Here is a 23,457-nt window from a genome sequence, read left to right as displayed (position 1 = left end):
TTACAAATAAAAAAAAAAATACATGTACTATTAGGCTATACCACAGCCGGCAAGAGATCGGAGAGGTACGCCTCCTCCTCTTCGACTCCCATCATCGCCATCATTTTGACCTACGTCATCATCAGTCAGTCTGACTGAGCAAGGAGGCTAGCTAAAGCTAAAGCTTTGAATCCTATTTATTAGTCGCTTTTGTCAATGTAAACATGTAGCCGTTTCACGGGTGTAACCGTATTGCTATTAAGCGGCGTTTCCTAATTGTTAACCAGTTTGTCAATAGTACGAATAATGATGGCTGTGGCGCCGAAAATAGCAGGGCTGTGTAACGGTAGTGTTAGTATGACAACTAGCTAACACTGAATAGCTAGCTAACTATCGGGCCGTGTTTGTATGAGGCTGGCCTTGCTAATTAGACAGTTAACGTTAGCTAGCTTCCAGTTTACAGCCATGAAGGGCTAACTCGAGGTTAGCCAAGCAAAGGAGGATGGCAAGTAATGCAAATTAGCAAGGACACATCAAGAACTGGAGAAAAAAATGAATACATCTAGAAGTGCTGGTGCCTCGTCACCTGTAAATGGAAAACAAGTGAACGGTAAGTGTGCCATGTTGCTGATTTAACGTTAGCTAGCTAATCAAATGTTTTGAGCATTGCAGCAGCTAAAACAGACTCAAAACGCTTTTTAATGTCAAAAACGTGATCGCTTGTGTCTGATGCTGAAGTTTGCTAACTGCCCTCCATAACCTTTGCAAATGTGTTAACTTACGGTCACGTTAGCTGCTTAACGTTAACTGTTCCAGGATAAAAGTAAGCACAGGCCACCTTGTTAGTTGAACACAGTGTTTTCTGTGTCTTAGACTGGGATACCAGACGGAAGAGGAAAATTGCGGACATCAAACAGGCCCTTAGTGCGAGTCCAGTGGATGTGGCTGCTTTGAGGAGGATGGCTATCAGTGAAGGAGGTCTGCTGACAGATGAGATACGCTGTCATGTCTGGCCTCGACTTCTCAACGTCCCTCCTCACGTCTTGGAACAAGAGCCAGGTAATATACGTAGCCTATGCATGCACAAATCGAGCAATATAGGATTCGTTGTTCCCTTTGCCACTATGCATGACAAATGTTAACATACAGAGTTTTAGCAGGTGCAATATATCCCATATACAGTATTTGACTAGTGAATGACTTTGCTGATAGTGACATGTCTTGTCTAGAAACAGTAGAGCGGGAGAATAACAAAGACTACAACCAGGTGCTGCTGGACGTCCAGCGCTCCCTGCGGAGGTTTCCACCTGGTGAGTAGAACCCATACCTGCTCAGAGAGAGAGAGTACACACTTACACTCATAATGTTACACCTACAGATGAACACACACTACCAGGCTGTGAACCAATCCTGAGCACCAAATCTAGAGATTTTGACTTTCAAGTTAATATGTTAAATATACTGTATTGCAACCTATACTTTGTAAATCAAGGGGTTCTGAACCAGACAAAAGAACATATTTGCTAAGGGGTAGAGGAGTTAGGTTTAATTTGGAACTTATCGATAATTAGTGTTGTTACATTGAGTTCAATGACAAAAGCAACATTTTGACACATTATGTAAATAGAATAATTTCAGTTCTTTCATAAAGCCATTCACTTGCCTCTGGAAATGACTTAATGTCATCCACTACTATGTCAAAAACTAAATGTAATATCCTACAGATCAATGCAATGTCAAAGCTTTGCCACTACTTTCCGTTATTGTTACTTTTGCTGGTATTTAACTTGGTACACAGACAAAATTCCAGGAGAGTGCTTTAGGGGTGCAGCCATTTTGTCAACTCTGCCCAACTGGAATCTCTGCCAGTCCATGTCACTACTGTTAATACTCTGATTGTCAAATGAAGATCTGTCAATGTAACACTATACTCGAAGAACTGCACCCAACATGCTTTTCTGGTGGGAGGAAAAATGTCTGTACTGTGGTGATCTCATTTTCTGCCAGCTCTGATCTCAGTGAAGTTTGACATGCCAAACTGTGACATCTGTCAGTGATTAGGTGGAAGTCAAAGAGTTCTGCCTTCAAAATAAAACTGAAGAATTTATTATTGTTACTTTTAGAGGAGAAGAAAACCTCAGCATTATTCTGCACTGTACTGTACTTCAATCAGTGTCCTTTTAAATGTACTCAGAGCCCAGCAGAATGTATACCAATTAGGTTTTATCATGAAATTATAAAATGTATTTGTTTGTTTTTCATCTTTCTGGCAGCTTTGACTGGTAGGTGAACCAGTAATGAATGTTGCTATTCATGCTCCTTAATTCCTCGGATTACTGTATCTTCTATTTGAATGAAGAGTATAATACAACAAGAACTGTTTTTACATTGGTTAATCATACACCGATATAAGTTATTTTGACTGAGTTAGTTATGAAACATGGGTATTGCTGCACCTCTGACATTTTGTATCTATGGGCTCAATAGCGAGTGGCATACCTAAAGCCTATATAAATTAACAAGTGGATTTTATTTTGGGTGGACTTGTACAGGTATGCCAGATGAGCAGAGGGAGGGTCTCCAGGAAGAACTAATTGACATCATCCTGCTAGTTCTGAAACGCAATCCCCAGCTGCACTACTACCAAGGATACCATGACATTGTTGTCACCTTCTTATTGGTCCTAGGAGAGCGCCTTGCAACTGCTCTTGTGGAAAAGCTCTCCACGCACCACCTCAGGTACTTAGCATATTTATAATCTGCAGCATCTTTTTTTATTCTACCAGTTATTTTGTCAGTTTTTCTTTCTCTGTTGTGTGTCCACATGTCAGAATAAAAAATATCCTCTCCCTCCCTGCTCACCTCCTTCACCTCCTTCAACAATGGTCTACTTTGCACTCTAATAAATGCTCTCTGTTGTATCCTTTTTTTCAGGGACTTCATGGATCCAACCATGGACAACACGAAACACATTCTGAACTATTTGATGCCCATCATTGACAGGGTCAACCCTGAGGTGCATGACTTCATGCAACAGTAAGACTCCCTGCTGTTTTAGTGATAACAGGTCAAATCATATTATTTTCTGTCTCTCATTAGAGGTTACCTGTAAGACATGAAACTTTATTCTTAACAGAATGAGAAATCCGACCTCACTTTGTATGCAGTATGGACATTTTTCAAGGTTACAGCGCAATAATTAAGGCAGAACTGTAAGAATATTAAAAGGCTTGGTTACACTTTACTTGAAGGTATCTGCATAAGAGTGACATGACCCTGTCATGAATGTGTCATAAACATAAACAAGTCCTAAACGTTTATGACATAACGCTTCTTTTAGTAAGTGTCATTCGGTTTTTGTCATGACTAGTTATGGTTAGGGTTCATGTGTCATGACAGTGTAGTGCTGGGCAATGTATTGATGTTATATCGATATCGCAATATGAGACTAGATATAGATTTTGGATATTGTAATATCGTAATATGGTAAGTGTTGTCTTTTCCTGGTTTTAAAGGCTGCATTACAGTAAATTGATGTAATTTTCTGAACTTACCAGATTGTTCTAGCTGTTCTATTATTTACCTTTACCAACTAAGTCATTAAATCATTTCTGGAGATTATTTATCAAAAATGTCATTGTGTAAATAACATTTTGTTAAAGCACCAATAGTCAACCATACAATATCGTCGTAATATCGACATCTAGATATTTGGTCAAGAATATCGTGATGTTTGATTTTCTCTATATCGCCCAGCCCTATGAGAGTGTCATGTGTTCATGACAGTGTCATGTCACTCTTATGTAGATACCTTCAAGTAAAGTGTTACCAAAGGCGCTATACCCAACACAGCTTTCCCTATGGTTATTAATACATATACCAAGATATTCTTCCAATTAAGGTTAATGTTAAACCTCAGCATGCTCAAATCAAAAGATGATGCTGATGTTGTAAGTGAAGGAGAAGGGTGACTGAGCACCATACTGATCCTATAATGACAGCTCGAGTTGCGTCTGTAAAGACTTAACTCACCAGTCATTTAATCCTCTTCTTGGAGGGCTTACATGACTGTTGCCCTCTGTCTTTCAGTTCCAGATACCATAGCATAACTCATTTTTAATAGCACATGTTACTAGAGCCAGACCGATATATCGGCAGGCATTTTCCAAACTATCGGTATTGGCATTTATAATGGCCGATAAATGAATATTTAAAAAATAAAATAAAAATGTATGAAACACCCTTCAGCCATGTTATGAGTGTTGGCGTTGCATAGCTTGTCCACCAGAGTGCACTCTACAACGTCCCTGTTGGCAACACTCGTGTTTAACCCTACAGTCACATTAGCTACAAGAGACAGAGACAAAGCGACAGGCTACCATTCATTTTCAATGGGGGTGGCCGCTTGCCAGCCACGAGCTTGCCGCTGCCACAAGCAAGGCGGGGCCAAAATAGACAAGAAGTCTATTTTATGCAAATGCTGAGCGATGCGACAAAGCGACTGCCAATCGGAGTGAAGGCAGCATGAGGGCAGCGTGACGTATGTCAGTGGCCCGAGTCGAAGAAAATAATTTAAGATGGCGGAAAACGCTTCAGGACATCGTATTTATGTATATATCTGATATGTTTGGCATTTTATCTCATATATTTTGTTACTTTTATCGAGAAATATCCATCCATCCATCCATCTTCGTCCGCTTATCCGGTCTTGGGTCGCGGGGGTAGCAGCTCCAGCAGGGGACCCCAAACTTCCCTTTCCCGAGCCACATTAACCAGCTCCGACTGGGGGATCCCAAGGCGTTCCCAGGCCAGGTTAGAGATATAATCCCTCCACCTAGTCCTGGGTCTTCCCCGAGGCCTCCTCCCAGCTGGACGTGCCTGGAACACCTCCCTAGGGAGGCGCCCAGGGGGCATCCTTACCAGATGCCCGAACCACCTCAACTGGCTCCTTTCGACGCGAAGGAGCAGCGGCTCTACTCCGAGCTCCTCACGGATGACTGAGCTTCTCACCCTATCTCTAAGGGAGACACCAGCCACCCTCCTGAGGAAACCCATTTCGGCCGCTTGTACCCTGGATCTCGTTCTTTCGGTCATGACCCAACCTTCATGACCATAGGTGAGGGTAGGAACGAAAACTGACCGGTAGATCGAGAGCTTTGCCTTCTGGCTCAGCTCTCTTTTCGTCACAACGGTGCGATAAATTGAATGTAATACCGCACTCGCTGCGCCGATTCTCCGACCAATCTCCCGCTCCATTGTTCCCTCACTCGCGAACAAGACTCCAAGGTACTTGAACTCCTTCACTTGGGGTAAGGACTGATTCCCTACCTGGAGAAGGCACTCCATCGGTTTCCTGCTGAGAACCATGGCCTCCGATTTAGAGGTGCTGATCCTCATCCCAGCCGCTTCACACTCGGCTGCGAACCGATCCAGTGAGTGCTGAAGGTCACAGGACGATGATGCCATCAGGACCACATCATCTGCAAAAAGCAGCGATGAGATCCCCAGCCCACCGAACTGCAACCCCTCTCCACCCCGACTACGCCTCGATATCCTGTCCATAAATACTACAAACAGGATTGGTGACAAAGCGCAGCCCTGGCGGAGGCCAACTCTCACCTGAAACGAGTCCGGCTTACTGCCGAGAACCCGGACACAGCTCTCGCTTTGGTTGTACAGAGATTGGATGGCCCTGAGAAGGGACCCCCTCAACCCATACTCCCGCAGCACCTCCCACAGTATCTCCCGGGGGACCCGGTCATAGGCCTTCTCCAGATCCACAAAGCACATGTAGACCGGTTGGGCATACTCCCAGGCTCCCTCCAGGATCCTTGCGAGAGTAAAGATCTGGTCCGTTGTTCCACGACCAGGACGGAATCCGCATTGTTCCTCTTCAACCTGAGGTTCGACTATCGACCGAACCCTCCTTTCCAGCACCTTGGAGAAGACTTTACCAGGGAGGCTGAGAAGTGTGATACCCCTATAATTGGCACACACCCTCTGGTCCCCCTTTTTGAAAAGGGGAACCACCACCCCGGTCTGCCACTCCTTAGGCACCGTCCCAGACTTCCACGCAATGTTGAAGAGGCGTGTCAACCAAGACAACCCCTCCACACCCAGAGCTTTAAGCATTTCTGGACGGATCTCATCAATCCCTGGGGCTTTGCCACTGTGGAGTTGTTTAACTACCTCAGCAACTTCCACCAGGGAAATTGACGACAATCCCCCATCATCCTCCAGCTCTCTTTGCCTCTTTCACGGCAGAGGCTGCAGCCCTTCGGGCCCTTCGGTACCTTGCCACTGCCTCCGGAGTCCTCTGGGATAACATATCCCGGAAAGACTCCTTCTTCAGTCGGACGGCTTCCCTGACCACCGGTGTCCACCACGGTGTTCGTGGGTTACCGCCCCTTGAGGCACCTAAGACCCTAAGACCACAGCTCCTCGCCGCAGCTTCAGCAATGGAAACTTTGAACATTGTCCACTCGGGTTCAATGCCCCCAGCCTCCACAGGGATACACGAAAAGCTCCACCGGAGGTGTGAGTTGAAAGTCTGTCGGACAGGGGCCTCCTCCAGACGTTCCCAATTTACCCGCACTACCCGTTTGGGCTTACCAGGTCTGTCCAGAGTCTTCCCCCACCCTCTGACCCAACTCGCCACCAGATGGTGATCGGTTGACAGCTCTGCCCCTCTCTTCACCCGAGTGTCCAAAACATACGGCCTCAGATCAGATGAAACAATTATAAAATCGATCATTGACCTTTGGCCTAGGGTGCTCTGGTACCAAGTACACATCCCCACACCCGCCCGGCGCCTCACACCCTGGGCAACTCCGGAGAAGAAAAGAGTCCAACCCCTATCCAGGAGTATGGTTCCAGAACCGAGACTGTGCGTAGAGGTAAGCCCCACCAGATCTAACCGGTAGCGCTCCACCTCCCACACCAGTTCCGGCTCCTTCCCCCACAGAGAGGTGACATTCCACGTCCCCAGAGCCAGCGTCTGCTGCCCGGGTCTGGTCCGTCGAGGCCCCTGACCTTCACTGCCACCCATGTGGCAGCGCACCCGACCCCAGCGGTTCCTCCCACAGGTGGTGGGCACATGGGATGGAGAGATGGATGCCACGTAGCTTTTTCGGGCTGTGCCCGGCCGGGCTTCGTGGCAAACCCGGCCACCAGACGCTCGCTGACGAGCCCTCCATCTGGGCCTGGCTCCAGATGGGGGCCCCGGGCTTCCTCCGGGCAGGGTCACTCCATCTCTTCCTCGGTCACTCATAGGGTTTTTGAACCATTCTTTGTCTGGCCCCTCACCTGAGACCACTTTGCCTTGGGAGACCCTACCAGGAGCACAAAGCTCCAGACAACACAGCCCTCAGGTTCATAGGGACACACAAACCTCTCCACCACGATAAGGTGATGGTTCCAGGAGAGGTTTATCGAGAAATAAATACTTTTAAATCCAAAAACATCATTCTTGTGACTTGACAATACCTCTGAAGTGACTTGGAAGACGTGGTTGAAGATACCCCTGGAGAATTTTTGTTTACTGTTGCCAAGCAACCAGGAGTAGGCTAGGAGCACCCACAAGCGAGTGCATGTCACTTTCTTTTGTAGAGAATGTGACTGAAGGGTAACCCTTTAAGTTTCACATCTTAAGTTTCTATTTTTATTAGGGCCGTCAATCGATTAAAAAAATTAATCTAATTAATTACATACTCTGTGATTAATTAATCTAAATTAATCGCATACATAATTTTTGCCCGGTTCCTTAACCGATACTTTTTAAGAAAGTTAAAAAAAAAGAAAAAAAAGAAGGGTACTAAACAACAGTCGGCAACATTAAAGAATGGCTTGTTTATTGCTAGGCCATATGGTCAAAATTAAATGATTTAATAATAATGTAATAACAATAACAATAACTTATTTCACTAGTAAATTGCTGTTGAACGACAAAAACAACCACCAGATGGGAAAAGGGCCTTTAACAACAACTTTGAATGCACCACGAGGCTGTAGGTTACCAGTTTCATTGAACGCACTGTCTGTGTTTTTCTGACAACGGCAGCTGCACATTGTTACATCCCGGTGTTGAATCCTCTATAGTGAAATACAGTCACACTTTACACCGTTTAGCATTAGCTGTCAGCATTGTAACCGTTTTTAATCCAGCTACTAGCTAGCGGTAGGCTAACGTTAGCTGCTGTTGAGTATAGTGTGAACTAGCTAGCGGTAGGTTAACGTTAGCTGCTGTTGAGTATAGTGTTAACTAGCGTCACGTGCAGCGATGTTTCTGTTGCCTGTAACGTCTGTTTCAGAGCATCTGAGAGAAGTGCAGACATATTGGTGGCACCGAAATGAGGCGCCGAAATCCGCGTTGCTATTCGGTCTGGTAGATACAGGTCGTGAAGGCACCTGTGCCGTATTAGCACCGGATTTCGGTACCCAACCCTAATCAGGAAGAAGATTTTTACAAGTAAATGTTCCAATTAATGATCCAGGCAGCGCATTCTCGTCTCCCTCCTTCATTTTACAGTCCAATGGTGGCTAGAACGGCTCTGGGTCAAAGCTCAATATGGAATGGATTAATCTGCGTTATTTTTTTTAACGCGTTATTTTTCCTTAGATTAGTTAATCGAAATTAACGCGTTATTTTGACAGCCCTAATTTTTATAATTTATTTTTTTATTTATTTTTTTATCAGAACTTTAATATATTTTGATGTCCCTTTTGTTCTGTTGTGACAATAAAACAAGCAAGTTTATTTTCAAACTGCGTTATCATATCATTTTAGTGAGGACTGATAAATAACTACAAGTAACTAATGTTAGGGAAACCTGTTTGTTTTGTTACGCATTTCTGATTTTTTTTTAAATATATATTAGGGCTTTGACTTTCTCCCAAAAATTATATTCGAAGTTCGTTTGTTTATGAATATTAATATTCGAATATATTCGAATATTTATTAATAATATTTGGACCATTAAATGCCTTCAGTAAGGCTTATATTGGTATCAAACTTCGTATATGTTCTGTCCACCAGAGGGCAGTGTATCAGTCAGTAGGCGTGCAATGATGTTGTTAGAAGAAAAACACACTGCCACCACTGTTTGTTTTTTTTTTAAATTAAAAGTCAGACCCTGGATTAAACACAAACAATATGCTTTCAACAGGAAGGTCGGATATTTCACCGTAGCCTACGTAAGTGGTCTGATGTTCATACTTTTGCGTTGATGTGTGCGTCGAGCCGCGCGTGCGTGCGTGCGTGCGTGCGTGCGTGCGTGCGTGCGTGCGTGCGTGCGTGCGTGCGTGCGTGCGTGCGTGCGTGCGTGCGTGGGGAGTGTGTGTGTGTGTGTGTGTGTGTGTGTGTGTGTGTGTGTGTGTGTGTGTGTGTGTCTGGGGAGTGTGTGTGTGTGTGTCTGGGGAGTGTGTGTTGTGAGAGAGTGACGGTGATTACCGGTAGCTTCAGAGCGAGTAGCGACTCTATAGTCTTAGTGAGAGAAACAAAGTGTCTCCTCTGTTCTTTCTGACCACGGTGGGAAATCTGGAGCAGGAAAAGTTAACCCTCTCCTTGATTTCATGTTGTTTATGGAGAAAGAGAACCAGGAAATGAGTCGGGGGAAATGCACTACCAAGCCACGGCCGAGCGACGTGCGTCGCCGCGACGTGTAGTTACATTTTGAAATGCGTGAAAAAGCCTCGGAACCTGAATTGAAAACAAGGTTTACAAGCAAACACATTTACAAAAAAATAATGCCCATAACAGGTTCGAAATTCGAATATTAAGGGCTGCCTAATATTCGTTCGAATATCAAAATAGTTTTTTAATATTCGAATTATATTCGAATATCGAAGTTCGGAGTCAAAGCCCTAATATATATATATATATATATCAGATTTTTAAATCACCAAATATTTATATTGATATCAGCCTTAAAAATCCTTTATCGGTCGGGCTCTACATGCTACACATTGTCCCCGAAGTGGAGTAATGAGCGCGTGTTACAGTTTTGTGCACTGATGTAAATTGATCTCTGCCATGCATCGATTGATTCTTAGGGCTGAGGTGGGGACAGTCTTCGCCCTCAGTTGGCTGATCACCTGGTTTGGCCACGTCCTGTCAGACTTCCGCCATGTTGTCCGGTTGTACGACTTCTTCCTGGCCTGCCATCCGTTGATGCCCATCTACTTTGCTGCTGTGGTGAGTTTCCTATAAATAGCCCTCCTAGTTTTACAGTTCAGAATGACTTAATTTAGAATCTCGGCTTTAATTTACCGTACATGAACCAAGTCTGCTAAATCAATTGTAGGCAAGAACATTTTGTATAAGCTACATTTATTGATGTGTGAGTCAGAGGCCAAAAGTTACTCTTTTTATTTCTAATTGACACTAAAGTTTTTGGTGGTTGATATGACGATAAGATGATAAGATCTTCTCTGACAGCAGATTTGTGTTGAATAAACGTATATATTCAAGTAAGGACAATCAAGTTCATTCTCGTGTTCATCAAAGTGAAGATTGACCTGAAGTACACGTTTTCCTCATCATGGGTAATGGCCTGTGTTATTGGTACTTGTGTTGCAGATCGTACTGTACAGAGAAGAGGAGGTGTTGGAGTGTGAATGCGACATGGCCATGGTTCATCACCTGCTCTCTCAGATTCCCCAGGATCTGCCATATGAGACACTCATCAGCAGAGCAGGAGACCTCTTTGTCCAGTTCCCTCCCTCTGAACTGGCCAGAGAGGCTGCCTCACATGACAGGTAATTAACTCTTTCGGGGTTCCACCTTGCCTTTACAAATGCTACCTGCCTCAGTGGTAGCAATCTTTCATTTTTATCTGCTACCACATTTGCACTCTGAAATATGACTATTACTATATATAACAATAATCACTTCTTCTTCTCAACTCTTGTTGCTCACTGTTCTTTCATTAACACTTTCATTTTCTGTCTGTCGTGGTCTCTCCATGTATCTGTGTCTTTTCCTCCTAAGCATGGCAGCCTCTACCTTCAAGGACTTTGACCTTGCGTCCACTCAACAGCGACCAGACTCTGTTCTCCGTCGCCGACGCAGACAGAAGCAGGCTGCACTCGAGAGCTCAGCAGCCAACGCAGCAGTGACGGTAGCCCGACCTTCAGCGGCACGGCGGCTTGTTCGCCTGGCTGTCATGGGTCTCACAGTGGCTTTGGGTGCAGCAGCTCTCGCTGTGGTCAACACTGCCTTGGAGTGGGCCCCCAAACTGGACTTGTTTCCTTGAACTGCTCCTCTTTTACCCTTATGCTCCACCTGTATCTGTCCTTGACTGGTTCTAACTGGTTGGTCTGTTTCCAAGAAAACTCTAATTTATGGAACCACAAACCATGCAGTCATGGAGTTTACCCTCTAAACTGAAGTTAACGCTCCTCTTTTGTCTTCTGGGATGTGTCTTAACATCCTACGTAGGGCTTCTCAGGCTCCAGCTGAAGGTCCTTTTATGACTCCTGGAGAGCCTGCACCAGTATAACAACTACTGCTGGTGTGTGAAATGAAGAATCCACCCTGTTATAATGAAGAGACTGTTTTTCTAAGAACTATTACCGATGGGGTCATTGTTAAAGTTTATTTATATTTGGTATTAGGATAATCTGATATTGAGTTATGCTTACAGAGATGTATGCTGAAAGCTTGGTGGACTCACTACACTTGAAACTGCTGCCAATTAAGAGAGCTGGAGTGAATGAATGTGTGTGTGTGTGTGTGTGTGTGTGTGTGTGTGTGTGTGTGTGTGTGTGTGTGTGTGTGTGTGTGTGTGTGTGTGTGTGTGTGTGTGTGTGTGTGTGTGTGTGTGTGTGTGTGTGTGTGTGTGTGTGTGTGTGTGTGGTCGGTCGCAACCCATTTGTTGTTCATTTGATACCTGGACTGAGACCAAATAGAGGATTGTTAGAGTCCTTTCTGTATAATTTACAGTTTCTTAATTTATAGGTGTGTAAGCAGCTGTATAGAGATATGGTCATGACACACAGGCACTTTTTAAGGCCACCATTGTATTATGTTTTAGGTCATTTTGTCACTTTTTTAAGAAGTTCAAATAAGCCTTTTTAGTCTCTCTGGGACAGAGTATCTGTAAAACATGTCAACAGTTCACCCTACACATTTTAATTCTGGCTCATGGTTGGGGTCAGCAAAACTATCTGCAAGATGTTTTAAACAAAATGTGATTAGTGTAATCAAAGTAAATGTTGTATCTCAAGACCTCATAGGATTAGACCTCAGAATGGAGTACAGCTTTCACAGCCCAGGAAGTAAAAAAAATCTACCAATATCGAAATTTGTTTTACTAGAACTTTCTAATTATTCAGTCACCCAACTGTTTGGTTGCATAACCTTAAAATGGGTCTGTGTTTCATGGCCTGTAATGATTAGGGTATGCTTTCTGCGTCACTTTTTATGGAGTAGATGATTAAATCTCTCCTCACAGTTTAGCAACACACGCACTCACTCAATGCCTCGTAACATAAAAGATCAGAGCTGGGATAAACAGCAGGTAAAATGAAGTGGAGAATGTGGTCTTAGGGTTGGCACAGTGGGGACCCAGTTTGCACTGACTGCATCGGTTTTGCAAAATCACTTTAAAATCAGTTTGATAGGTGCTTTTCTCACTGTAAGGGTGCTCCTGTTGGGGAAAAAACACCCGAGCCTTCAAATGAATGCTATCCAAGGGTTTTTTTGTTTTAAACATAAATTTAGCTTTAACACATGCTATTTTAGTAAGTTGGATTGCTTTGAGTGTAGCATTTGCATGTCAGAGGCAGTCCAGCTCATTCCAATGTTCCAGTCATTTTCATTTGATCACACATTTAAAGTAATGGGGGATTGCTTAGTTTTCCGTCATTCTAAGATGGTGAATTGGGTTGTCTGTAGTCTTTAATGATGTATTTTGCTTAACAGAAAATCTTCTGAATTATTGACTTCTAGGTCACCTACATTGTACAGCACAACAGCTAGTCAGTTTGCTGTATTAGGAACTAAATTCTTGGGCAACATCATATATCATGGTTGATTGGTTTATTGCCTTTTATAGTGAACCACTGGTTAGCTGGTAGGGGGATCTACAAAACTCAGTGAAGGTGACCTGGAACATATCTAAGGACGCTCAGAGTGTAGCTGTTCAGCAGTATCGTTATGCACCATGTATCTGCACTTGGTGGTTTTCATTTGTCAATGCACTAAATGATTTACCTGCCTTTTTATGTTTATTTTGTTATAATGAAACTGTCCTACTAATGTAAAGTTGTACAAGAGAATGCTAATAAACTAGAGTGAAAATGTTCCAATGTACAGGTTTGGACGCAGTAATTCACATGTACCTGATATGATTTATATATTGTCCTAGCAAAGTCCCCTGTCCCCTGCTGGAGCTGCTACCCCCGCGACCCGTTACCGGATAAGAGGAAGAAGATGGATGGATTGTCCTAGCAAAGTACACTGGTATTAAGATTTGCACTATAGAGCTACCAACTAAATACCATTTTTATACAGCAAGGACATATTTTCAGATTTGAGGAAGATCCACCTGAGCCTTTAAATAAATCATGCAAATAGTTTAAAACTAAAGTCATGTAAAAAGTAAATGACTACATTTTTTCTAATCGTGTTTTTAATAACTGTACATGGGCCATTTTAGGAAAATGTCAAGTATACTTTGTCAAGTTTATCTCAACAGCTTCAGCTATCCTATTGGATTGAGCGGACCTTTTTCAGCTTCAGCTACACTTCATCAGCCTCAGCTGTCCTTTGTCCGACTGGTTGTTCTTTAAGCTCAATGTAAACAGTTTTCATTATGTTACAATAATGCTATCATGATATACTTGTGGTTCCAGTTTATTGGAGTTGAGGCATGTCTCTTTAAAAAAAATGCAAGTGAAGCCCAACAAACTTCATGGATACCGGACAAAGCACATTCATTACTGTAGTTCTTGAAGAATGAGAAGAGGGAAGAACTACAGTTAAAGTCCTGAATACAAGACACAAAATACAGCATTAATTATGCAGTATGGAGAAAAGTGCTCCAGCAGCTTGTTTTTCCTTTATGAACACATTCATCGTAAACAACATCTTTCACCACAGCCTGATTAGTCGACTGAAAGAAAATATATTGCTTTTATAGTACTGATAATAAATCAATATTTTAGTCCGCAAACAAACAGTGGTTACAACTTCAAAAAACATTTTGGTCAGTTTACTTAGGAAGATATCACTTCCAGGAAAATATCCAGCAATCGTAACACTCATTGTTAGTTCCGGTGTTATATTGACTAAATGATGAGTTGTTAAAAATAAAAATTGAATCATAAATTAACGTTATTGTTAGTTGTAGTTAATTATGTGTAACCATACTTCACACAGGAGAGAAACAAGAATGCAATATTTTTGTAATTATTAGCTGTGGGGTGGCATTTTTATATACTGTATTTGAGTATAAGCATTTTCTTGCATTTTTGTGTAAAAGATTAAAAGGATATTTTGGTGTGTTTATCCAGTCAAGTTTTGAATTAAACTCAAGCACACACAGTAGGATTGCTGGCTCATCAAACTGGATTGTGATGAAAGCAGTAGCCAGAGGTCAAATGTATACTAAGCATTAATTCCTGACAGCAAAGGATTTTTATAGCAGAAGATCCCAGTAAAGCTTTTTTTTTTTCACAATTTTGACAGTTCGTATCCTCAGCTGTGGAGATGTAGATAGCGCTGGCAGTTTGTATAGCTTTGTGTATAGCATTCATATTGCATCATTGCTACTGCACAAACAAAGTAGAGTGTCTTGTTACTATACCATTAAAAACAAGGCTAAAAGTAAGTGAAGAACACAGAGCATTGACAGCCCAAGCATCAGCTAAGGTCTGCGTTTCTTCAGATGTTGCATGTGATTGCAGCAGTGTGTTCATTAGTGTGCTTCCCTCAGTGGCAATTTTGGCAGTTGGGATGGCAAGGTTGATGATTGACTCTGCATCTGCAGCCCCCAGATGTGTCGCCACTGCCCTGTAAGATACAACAACAACAAACAGTCATACACACAGCTCAAACACATGCACCAACTTTCCTGAATACTGAACCAAGACCGTGAAAAGTGTTTGTTTTTTTCTACTTCACAGGTAGGTGAGTATTTTTACATTTGGTCCCCAGCGAGCTTGTTTGGTAACCCAGCAGATCTCTGTCTTGCACATCAAACAGCAGATCCAATCACAGCCATCTTTTTTCTGGACGATGATGTCACACCGTGGACATTTCATGGCCTCTCCATTCTGTAGCAGGCTCTTTATTGAAAAACAGGGACTGTGTAAAATTTAAAGTAGCCACAGGAAGAAATGCTCAAATAATACAGTACAACTACTTAGACAATCAACACTGAATTACACTTGCATTCAAGATGACTGATGGGTGATTTTAAAAAGTACACAAAGCAGCAACAAAATCCCAGCCATACACCCAACTCAGAAGTAATAGATATATTAATCTTAGATCATGGGGAAAAAACCCTGGCCACTTTGCTTTGAGTAAGCTGGCCTTGTGAAAGCATGGACCAAACTGAAAGACAGTCTGGAGTTAAGGACACAGAACCCGAGGTGTTGCTGGAACATAATAAAATGGATATTAAAATATAGAGTGTACAACTAACTACAAACTTATGAAACATTAATTGGACAGAATTTAAAGTTGACTCTATAGAATAAGTGCAGACAGTTAGCCTTACCTCTATTCATGATTCATCATCAAATATTTACAGGCCATTACACACAAATAATTCAAAGTTCTATGTGAATTGTGTAAGGGTTAATGCCCAATGATTAATGGACTTCAGCGCTTCGCCGTCGTCCATTAATACCTGACAATGGACACCTCAAAGGGCATTAACCCGCTTATACCATGGTCACTTGCCAAATGACGTATTTTTAAAACATTAGTTTATATTTTAATTTGTTTTACAATCGAAATCTAAAGTTTATCCTAACAATAACTCTGTTTCCCTGGTTACGCCTGAGGGTTGGACCAAGGGGGTAAGCCTCTCCACGGACCGCGAACCTCCTATGGCGCCATTTTAATGCTACCAAGCCATCACCTCCCGTTAGCATTCCATTGACTGCCATTCATTTGGGCGCCACTTTGACAGCGAATAACTTTACATCTGAAGCGTTTAAAGACTCTATTTGTCCGTTGTTTATTTCTAAAGAAACACGACAATGTATAAAAGGCTCCATTACCTTGTATCTCACGTTATGGCTCCGTAGCAGACGCTTTTGTAAAAATAGGCTAATGATTGTGTCATAACCACGCGACTTACTGTCGCACAGTAGAGAAATTACCGTACAGTACAGGAGAAGCGCGCAGGCAGTTTCGTCTCACATTAGCTGTTTAAGTGTAATTACTAATGTTAACTAGCATTTTAGTTAGCAAAAATTAGCCTGTGCCTATGTTATCTCTTTACACCTACGCTCTCCGTCTCTGCAAGATTGGGAATGATTGAGATTTCTCTTGGCACAGCTACCAGAAGACTTACAACTTTCAGACAGGTTGCTCACGTCACATCTACGTCGTCGAGCTCAGTTTGAGGCTGCGCAGTAACGCTCAGCCATCACCGGAAAAGTGCTTCTAATGACCTTCACTGCTCTCCGTCCAGAGCAATGGGATCTGTTGGTCCATTTTATATATGTCAATGGGGTGGACTAATACCTGGAACAATCATTCCCATCCTAGAAGGTTCTTATGCAATGCAAACATTGTTCACTCCTCCAGGAAATAGGAAAGACCTTAGATACGACTTGCCTCCCTTTAGCAACAGGAGATATCTATAGTCCGCTCTGCTCGTAGAACCCTTCAGCTTAGCTACGAGCCAGAAAGCTAACGCTATGCTAGCAAGATCCAAAGTCAATAACATTGTGTACAGTTGGCAATCAGTAAAAATCATTTGACAGTGTGTTGAACAACAAGACAAGCTAGCTATCCAGCCATGTCATTGTCCCTGTTACGACCCCTCCCTTTTCTGCCTGCTGTTGGCTTCTCTGGCTTTCCTGGCTGAGCTGGCAGTTTGGGAGGGTTCGTCAGCTAATTGGCGGACACCTGGGTAGGCCTCAACCAAGACTATTTATAGACAAATAGTCTTGGTTGAGGCCTATCAGGAAGCCAGGAAAGCCAGAGAAGCCAACAGTAGGCAGAAAAGGGGTCGTAACAGTCCCCAAAACGATATACTTTTCAGTCAGTTCAGAGGGGCAGTATAACTTACTTCTTGCAGCTTGTGTGTTAGCGCCATCCTGTGGTGGTCAGAGGACGAGTTGGAAATAACAGATTCACATTTCCTTTTTGTTTTAATATAGCGCATTCATTTAGAACAGTAAACAGTCAGTTTCACCGAAACTACTCTAGAAGGTATCCTACATCCCTTTTTAGTATTCACTAAAAGAGTATTCACCCAGAACATGGTATAAAAAAATTTTTTTAATCTTCAACAGTGTTTAGGTTGACTCCTAAAGGATGTAATAAAGCACTTAAGTTACATTTAAGCCCCATTCAGAACCTTCTGTACTGGTTCATGGTTTACTGAGTAGTGCACTGGTGCCAAACGGTAGTGCTGCACAGGAAGTGTTTTTTGTTTATTTGTACTAAGGTTGCTACTGCTGCACGTGTTTCTCAATCAACCCTGATTGGCAAGCACCAAAGAGCACACAAGTGTTTATTGCCAAATGTCATCAACAGTGCAACAGCCTGCAGCTTTAAGGTCGACCTACCTCTAGCATCTGCTTAGTTTGCTGAGCCGCCTGGTCGTTCTCTGCTCGGATGCGCAGGTCATCCTGGTAGTCCTTGCAATTCATGCCACTATGGATGGCCTGCAAACACACACAACTTCCTTTATGTTTGGTGCTTCTACTATTACTACACAGTAAGATAATATTGGTCAGTTAATATAGTGAATGTCAGAAAACTACCCTGCAGAGAATGCAGTTGGTTTCATTGCAGAGTTCACAGTGGAACTCATTGACTTCATCCTCGTAGATGCACCACCCTCGACAGTTGGGAGTCTTACAGTGGAAGCTGTGCTCTGAGCGGCTTTCTGCAATGTTCAGACGCAACTCCAGAAACCGCTGGTGCTCCTCTTCTGTGAGCAACTGTATCCAGGATCATACGAGAGAGAGAGAGAGAGAGAGAGAGAGAGAGAGAGAGAGAGAGAGAGAGAGAGAGAGAGAGAGAGAGAGAGAGAGAGAGAGAGAGAGAGAAAGAGAGAGAGAGAGAGAGAGAGAGAGAGAGAGAGAGAGAGAGAACATACTGTGTAGTTATACTACTAAGATTCTTATAAATAATTAAGATGAATAATAAGCAGCACATATGTGCTTTTATGTTGCATGCTCCACTAACACAAGAGCTTACATTTTACAGGTCACATCACATTAGGTCTACATTGTGCTCAGTTTATTTTGAAATTTGTTTTCTGTAATCAATGTCCATTGAAAGATCTGAAATTATAATCTGGTCACAGATGGAACATGTAAGTGTGTGGATTATCATATTTTTTTGTAAGTTATTATTTTCCATCAATTTTGAGATTTTGACCATCCAAAAGTTTGTTGTTCTCCTGTCTTACACTCACCGCTTTGATCTCTCGGTCCAGTAGCTTGCTGTCACATTTCTCAGGACAGGACACCTCAGCATCTTGACTGTTCACTATTGTCCCTTTTAGACACTCCCTTAACAACGACACACACATACACACAGTCTTTAAATATTAACGTTTGCACATGCTGCAGATAATGGCATGTACGTGGCCATTGCAGACTTTTAGAAAGCAGAAAAAAATACTTTTATCCCTTTTACAACATATGACAAAAACACAAAATGATTCATTGTGTCAGACCTGCAGAAGGTGTGTAGGCACTCTCTGAGCACGATACCCTCTTGTGGCTCCAGGGGAGAGAAGCAGATGGGACAGTCTGTCTCTGTGGCGTTGGAGATAAGGTTCTGGTCTTCTGTTGCCAACAAGTGCAGGAAGTTCCTCTCCCGTTCCTCCTTCTGAGCCTTCATAACCCACAAAGGGAGGGAGGCAATCACAGTACAGAGATTCACTACAAACTGCCATGATTCATTACGAACACCATTATCTGGATGGGAAGTGAAACCTCTGAAGACTGTTGAAAACAAAAAGCTCTTGGCATCTGCTTCAATAGTTTCCATGAGCATCACCACCAAATTTTTTTTGGACTCTACTCTATTAAGTTTTACTTTCCAAAATCAGTGCATCATCAGCTCTGTGGCTAACAAAGACCTACACCCACATTGATTTTATCTATATGATATCAAAATGTATGCAAATTGTAAGATGAGAATGGCACGCAACATTGCATAGCTTCAAAATTGGAATATTAACAAAAATATGTCACAGAACAAAATATACAAACAATTTAAGCTGGTGGCTGATATGGACTACAGACATTTTCTTCTCTCATAAATGTAAAACCTTGTTGGAAAGCTGGCAAACAAAGCCCCGGCTTACTATACACTCAGTGGCCACTGAGTTCGGTTACATCAGTACAATCTTATACAATCAAATACGGCTTTTACGCCAAAAAGTTTACTTTTGGGACGCATGTAATGGCCAAGTTTTTTTTGACATTGTCAGAGAGCTATTATTTCAATTATATGTTTGTGAGGGTGTTGTCCTGAACTGCATTATATTGAGAGGTGTTTATAATATTCTGCCCCTGTAAATAGGGAGGACAACTATGTCCTCAATAATAAACATTTCAAGTTTTAGAAGTAAAAAGATGACTCTAGCTAAGCGGCGCTGTGTTGCAGGTCTTTTGCCGATTGGCCCCCACACAAGAAAATTAGATTCGGCATCAGGCTGAAACTATTCCAGGAATCGTAGTTGCCTGATTTTTAATGAACAGCATTGTTACCTGTTCGTACTGCAACATGGCCAGTTGTTCCTGCTGAATTCGAAGAACCTCCTCCTGGTCTGGCTTGTAGATGTCAGGCACCTGGTAATCCTCTGGCCGGTCCCCTCCACACATCTCACAGCCAGGACGCGTTGGTTTATTCAAGAATGTACACATAGCACAGGCCCAGCCCAACTACACCCAGACACAGATATACAGAATCCCTTTACAGTCATTTAGACTCACAGGCTCAGTCACACTGCTGGCAATGTCTAAATGCAGAGGTTGTATTCTGACCTGAGGTTTAGGAGGCACGGCAGGTTTAGGAGGAGGAGGAGGAATATGTTGAGTCTCTGGAGGAGGAGCAGTCTTCTCACCACCACCTCCGCCCAGCCCTCTGGGAAAAAGTTGCATTGACTCCACGATGCCTGAGAATGAATTATCATTCTATAAAACTTAAATTTAACCGGTAAGATGAGTTGTTAATTCCACCTGTAATCAAGGCGGGTTTTGAAACTCAATATATTTTCAGTACTGACCAAAACGTGTCTTTATCAAATAACAAACATTGTCAAATAACACGTATGCATTGTATGATTGGACAGTTTCTTTGGTTTGTTTACTTATTATTTGATCCGATTTTGCCTAATTAAAACTTAGTATTGCCTAAGTAGTTTGTTATTCATCCCTAAAACTCAAAAGGTATTGAAATGGAACTGTTATTTTTTTTAAAGCCTCTGATTTCAGTTATTGTGGCCTCTTAGACCTCTGCTCAGGTTGAAGGTGGGCCGGAGCTTTGATAGGAATTTATTATGTCAGAAATTTCATCTACCAATAAGAATGATTAAGGTGTAATTTGCCCTGCCCTATCAGGTGCAAAAAAGCTGAAAGAAAGGTGTCAATCAATCAGTCTAGACACACCCACACAGTCCTGGGAAGAGGTCTAATCAGCCAGATTAACTGAAAATACCTGTGTGGGAGGGCCTTTAAAAAAAGAAAAGAACTACAATAGCAGGAGTAGATAGTCATTAAATAATTATATTCATCACTATGCACTCTGGTTGTTATGAGTCAGTATTACACTGCTCTGTTGAATACTCAATTCTGATTGGTCAATAACAGCATTCTGTGGTCTGTTATTTCTGAATAGCAGACTGCTGCCATGAATAACAGACCGTTGCTATGGAGGCAGTTCTGATCATAAACTCTGGAGGACCATTTTTAAATCAATAAAATAATTTTTAAATCAATATTTTGTGCCAAATGATTGATTAGCTGCGTAATAAGCAGGATAATGTAGAGTGAGGGGATCGTTATAGTGAATTTGGGTCGATGTCCTGCATCACCCTGTCTGGGTTTCATTCGCAATAATGACATAACAATGACTACATATTCAACAGACGATATGTTTGACAGACTGATTGGTTTTTAATTAAACTGATTAACTGAGAAAGAAAATAACTGTTATTTGCAGACTTGATCTGTGTGTGTGTGTGTGTGTGTGTGTGTGTGTGTGTGTGTGTGTGTGTGTGTGTGTGTGCGTGCGCGCGTGCAGGTGTTACTGACCCTCTATGCGTTGTTGCTCCTGGTCCTGCTTGTATTGGTGCCGTGTGAGATGAGCAGCTTCGGCGGAGAGGATGAACAGGAAAGCCTGGTCTCCGTCCTGACGGACACCGTGGCTATACAACGACTCCTGATCGTGGGCCAATCGCTTCCCGATCACCCAACGCTGCAGCGAGGGGAGGAACCCAAAGTCATGGCTGATCTGTGAACGTCAAAATGAGGGATGGACAAATTATTCAATGACATTTTGATTCAACATTTTTTACAGAAAGTGTGAATGCACTGTATTTGTGTTCATGCACATTCACCTAAAAACCCCACAAAATAACCTATATATGAACGAATTATAGCATCAATTAAATGTCATGCTTTAAAGACCTAAATTAAAACAATAAAGCTTTAAACACAATAACAGAGGCCCATTGACCTATTACCACATACTACTGTACAGTTAATGTTTGATGACAATACAAAGGAGACTTAATATCACTGATAAGGTTTTACAGGTTTGTAAGATTTTATAGATGTTAAAGTAATTTAAAAAAAATAAATAAATAAGGCTTTTAGATCATCTGCTGTAAGTGTTGTGCTGTCACATCAGTACCTTGTCTTTAAGTTGTGCAATTGTCATGTCACAAGAAACCACAACAGTCACTGGGATGTAGGCATCTGACTGAGCATCCTCCACTCCAACCCGCAACCTATTGAATAGAAAACAATGACACCTGTGGCCTTGTCTTGATTTTTATATTAAATATGTATCCAACCTCCACTTCTTTCAAACTTCTAAATACAGTAGTAACCACACACACAGACACACACACACACACACACACACACACACACACACACACACACACACTTTTGTTTTTAATTTCTCGTTGCCACACTTGACCTTCATTCTCGTATCCTTATCAATTACAGAATTCCAATTCCAAGCAGACCTCACTCTAAAAGTAAACACTGCCCTTATAAAGATGGAAGTCCTTCCCCAGAGGCAACCAAGTTCCTGTTTTGGTTGTTGGTTTGGAACCATTTGGCCAAAATAAGATGTGTCCCACCTTATGGAGTCCTGAGGGTAGGCCTGACTGTGGACCGTGACAGACACTGGAACAGACAATTGTGACAGTCTCTGGCACAGTTTGACTGCTTCCTGTTCGTCCCCGCTGTTGAGGGCTTCACTCAGAGAGAGGGCCAGTTCCTCCGCTGCACAGGAAGCAAAGGAAGATTCCTCACGTGGCTTGTTATTATCAACACACTTCATTTCTCCTTAGTGATGACTGTTACCACTGGATGGCACTGTTTTGTGTATTTGTGCTTTGACTATAGTTTTCTCCCCCTCTCGTCTCACACATAGCTAGCCTACACATCAAACATCAAGAGTATTAAGGTTGAAAAATATTAAATAGCCTAGTTAACGTACTACGACTGTTCTTTAATTCAATTGGACTTTTATGGGCCTAACTAGAGAACGTAAGGTTAATGACTAATCAAAACAATGACCCACTTTAACTATCCTCTGAAAACACTGATATAATGCAATGCTAAACAGTAACATAAGCCTATATAAAACATTTTTTCATACAGACATTAATTACATGTCGTATATTAAAAGTAGGATTTGTGACATGACATTAGATCGTTCATAACAAAATCGAAACCAAGTTGAGCTGCTCACCCTCTTTCAACTCGACTCTCGATGTAACTTCAGAGGCCATAATTACACCTGAAACGACAGGTAGCACAGAATGTATCGCGCGAACATAGCAATTATGATAAAACAGACTATAGTCCATAAGACAAGTTCACATCCAACCTTCTCGGGTGGTGTTGCTGCAGTCCTGTCCGCATACAACACACACTTCCTCTAGTCGACCTAAATGTAAGACGTGTAGTTTATATGTTTAATTTGAAGTAAAATCACAGCCAAGTAAAGACTGAACTACTGTTGTTCTCTTTTTCTGCCGCGTTGTCTAGCTCTCACTTATCAATAGGTAGAACGGAAAGTGAAACTGACTC

General features: G+C 42.3%; 2 protein-coding genes across 4 annotated transcripts; one reads left to right on the top strand and one right to left on the bottom strand.

The window, feature by feature from the left end:
* The first annotated feature begins 49 nt into the window (after positions 1-49).
* tbc1d20 (TBC1 domain family, member 20) lies at positions 50-11,740 on the top strand. 2 transcript variants are annotated; one of them, XM_036002442.1, is made up of 9 exons: positions 50-462; positions 513-589; positions 853-1,038; positions 1,209-1,289; positions 2,532-2,718; positions 2,914-3,015; positions 10,030-10,171; positions 10,556-10,734; positions 10,967-11,231. In XM_036002442.1, exons 2-9 carry the CDS (start codon positions 532-534, stop codon positions 11,229-11,231), a joined length of 1,200 nt encoding a protein of 399 aa, XP_035858335.1. In that variant the 5' UTR covers positions 50-462; positions 513-531. The 2 variants fall into 2 exon arrangements, with proteins under 2 accessions (XP_035858335.1, XP_031157663.1); XM_031301803.2 differs by having other exon boundaries at positions 51-589; positions 10,967-11,740.
* Positions 11,741-13,818: 2,078 nt separating this feature from the next.
* Positions 13,819-23,455, bottom strand: rbck1 (RanBP-type and C3HC4-type zinc finger containing 1). Of its 2 annotated transcripts, XM_036002441.1 has the most exons (14): positions 23,255-23,455; positions 23,117-23,164; positions 22,500-22,644; positions 22,043-22,139; positions 21,442-21,640; positions 20,173-20,303; positions 19,897-20,070; positions 18,855-19,015; positions 18,591-18,687; positions 17,932-18,111; positions 17,734-17,832; positions 15,124-15,267; positions 14,890-14,992; positions 13,819-14,843 (listed from the first exon to the last, which is right to left on the bottom strand). In XM_036002441.1, exons 2-13 carry the CDS (start codon positions 23,154-23,156, stop codon positions 14,912-14,914), a joined length of 1,548 nt encoding a protein of 515 aa, XP_035858334.1. In that variant the 5' UTR covers positions 23,157-23,164; positions 23,255-23,455; the 3' UTR covers positions 13,819-14,843; positions 14,890-14,911. The 2 variants fall into 2 exon arrangements, with proteins under 2 accessions (XP_035858334.1, XP_031157661.1); XM_031301801.2 differs by having other exon boundaries at positions 13,819-14,992.
* Between the last annotated feature and the right edge of the window lie 2 nt (positions 23,456-23,457).

This window comes from Sander lucioperca, chromosome 6, assembly GCF_008315115.2.
Source record: "Sander lucioperca isolate FBNREF2018 chromosome 6, SLUC_FBN_1.2, whole genome shotgun sequence".
Classification (NCBI taxonomy): domain Eukaryota; kingdom Metazoa; phylum Chordata; class Actinopteri; order Perciformes; family Percidae; genus Sander; species Sander lucioperca.
Note: the sequence above shows the minus strand (reverse complement) of the source record. Positions and strands in the feature narration are given on the sequence as shown.

Coding starts and splice junctions, on each gene's coding strand:
- rbck1 (XM_031301801.2), bottom strand. CDS start 23,156: ATGGCCTCTGAAGTTACATCGAGAGTCGAGTTGAAAGAGG. Junction 22,140..22,499: donor TACCCTCAGGACTCCATAAG/GTGGGACACATC, acceptor TCTATTCAATAG/GTTGCGGGTTGGAGTGGAGG. Junction 18,112..18,590: donor TGGACCGAGAGATCAAAGCG/GTGAGTGTAAGA, acceptor TCCTGGATACAG/TTGCTCACAGAAGAGGAGCA.
- tbc1d20 (XM_031301803.2), top strand. CDS start 532: ATGAATACATCTAGAAGTGCTGGTGCCTCGTCACCTGTAAATGGAAAA. Junction 1,290..2,531: donor CCTGCGGAGGTTTCCACCTG/GTGAGTAGAACC, acceptor GGACTTGTACAG/GTATGCCAGATGAGCAGAGG. Junction 10,735..10,966: donor GAGGCTGCCTCACATGACAG/GTAATTAACTCT, acceptor TTTCCTCCTAAG/CATGGCAGCCTCTACCTTCA.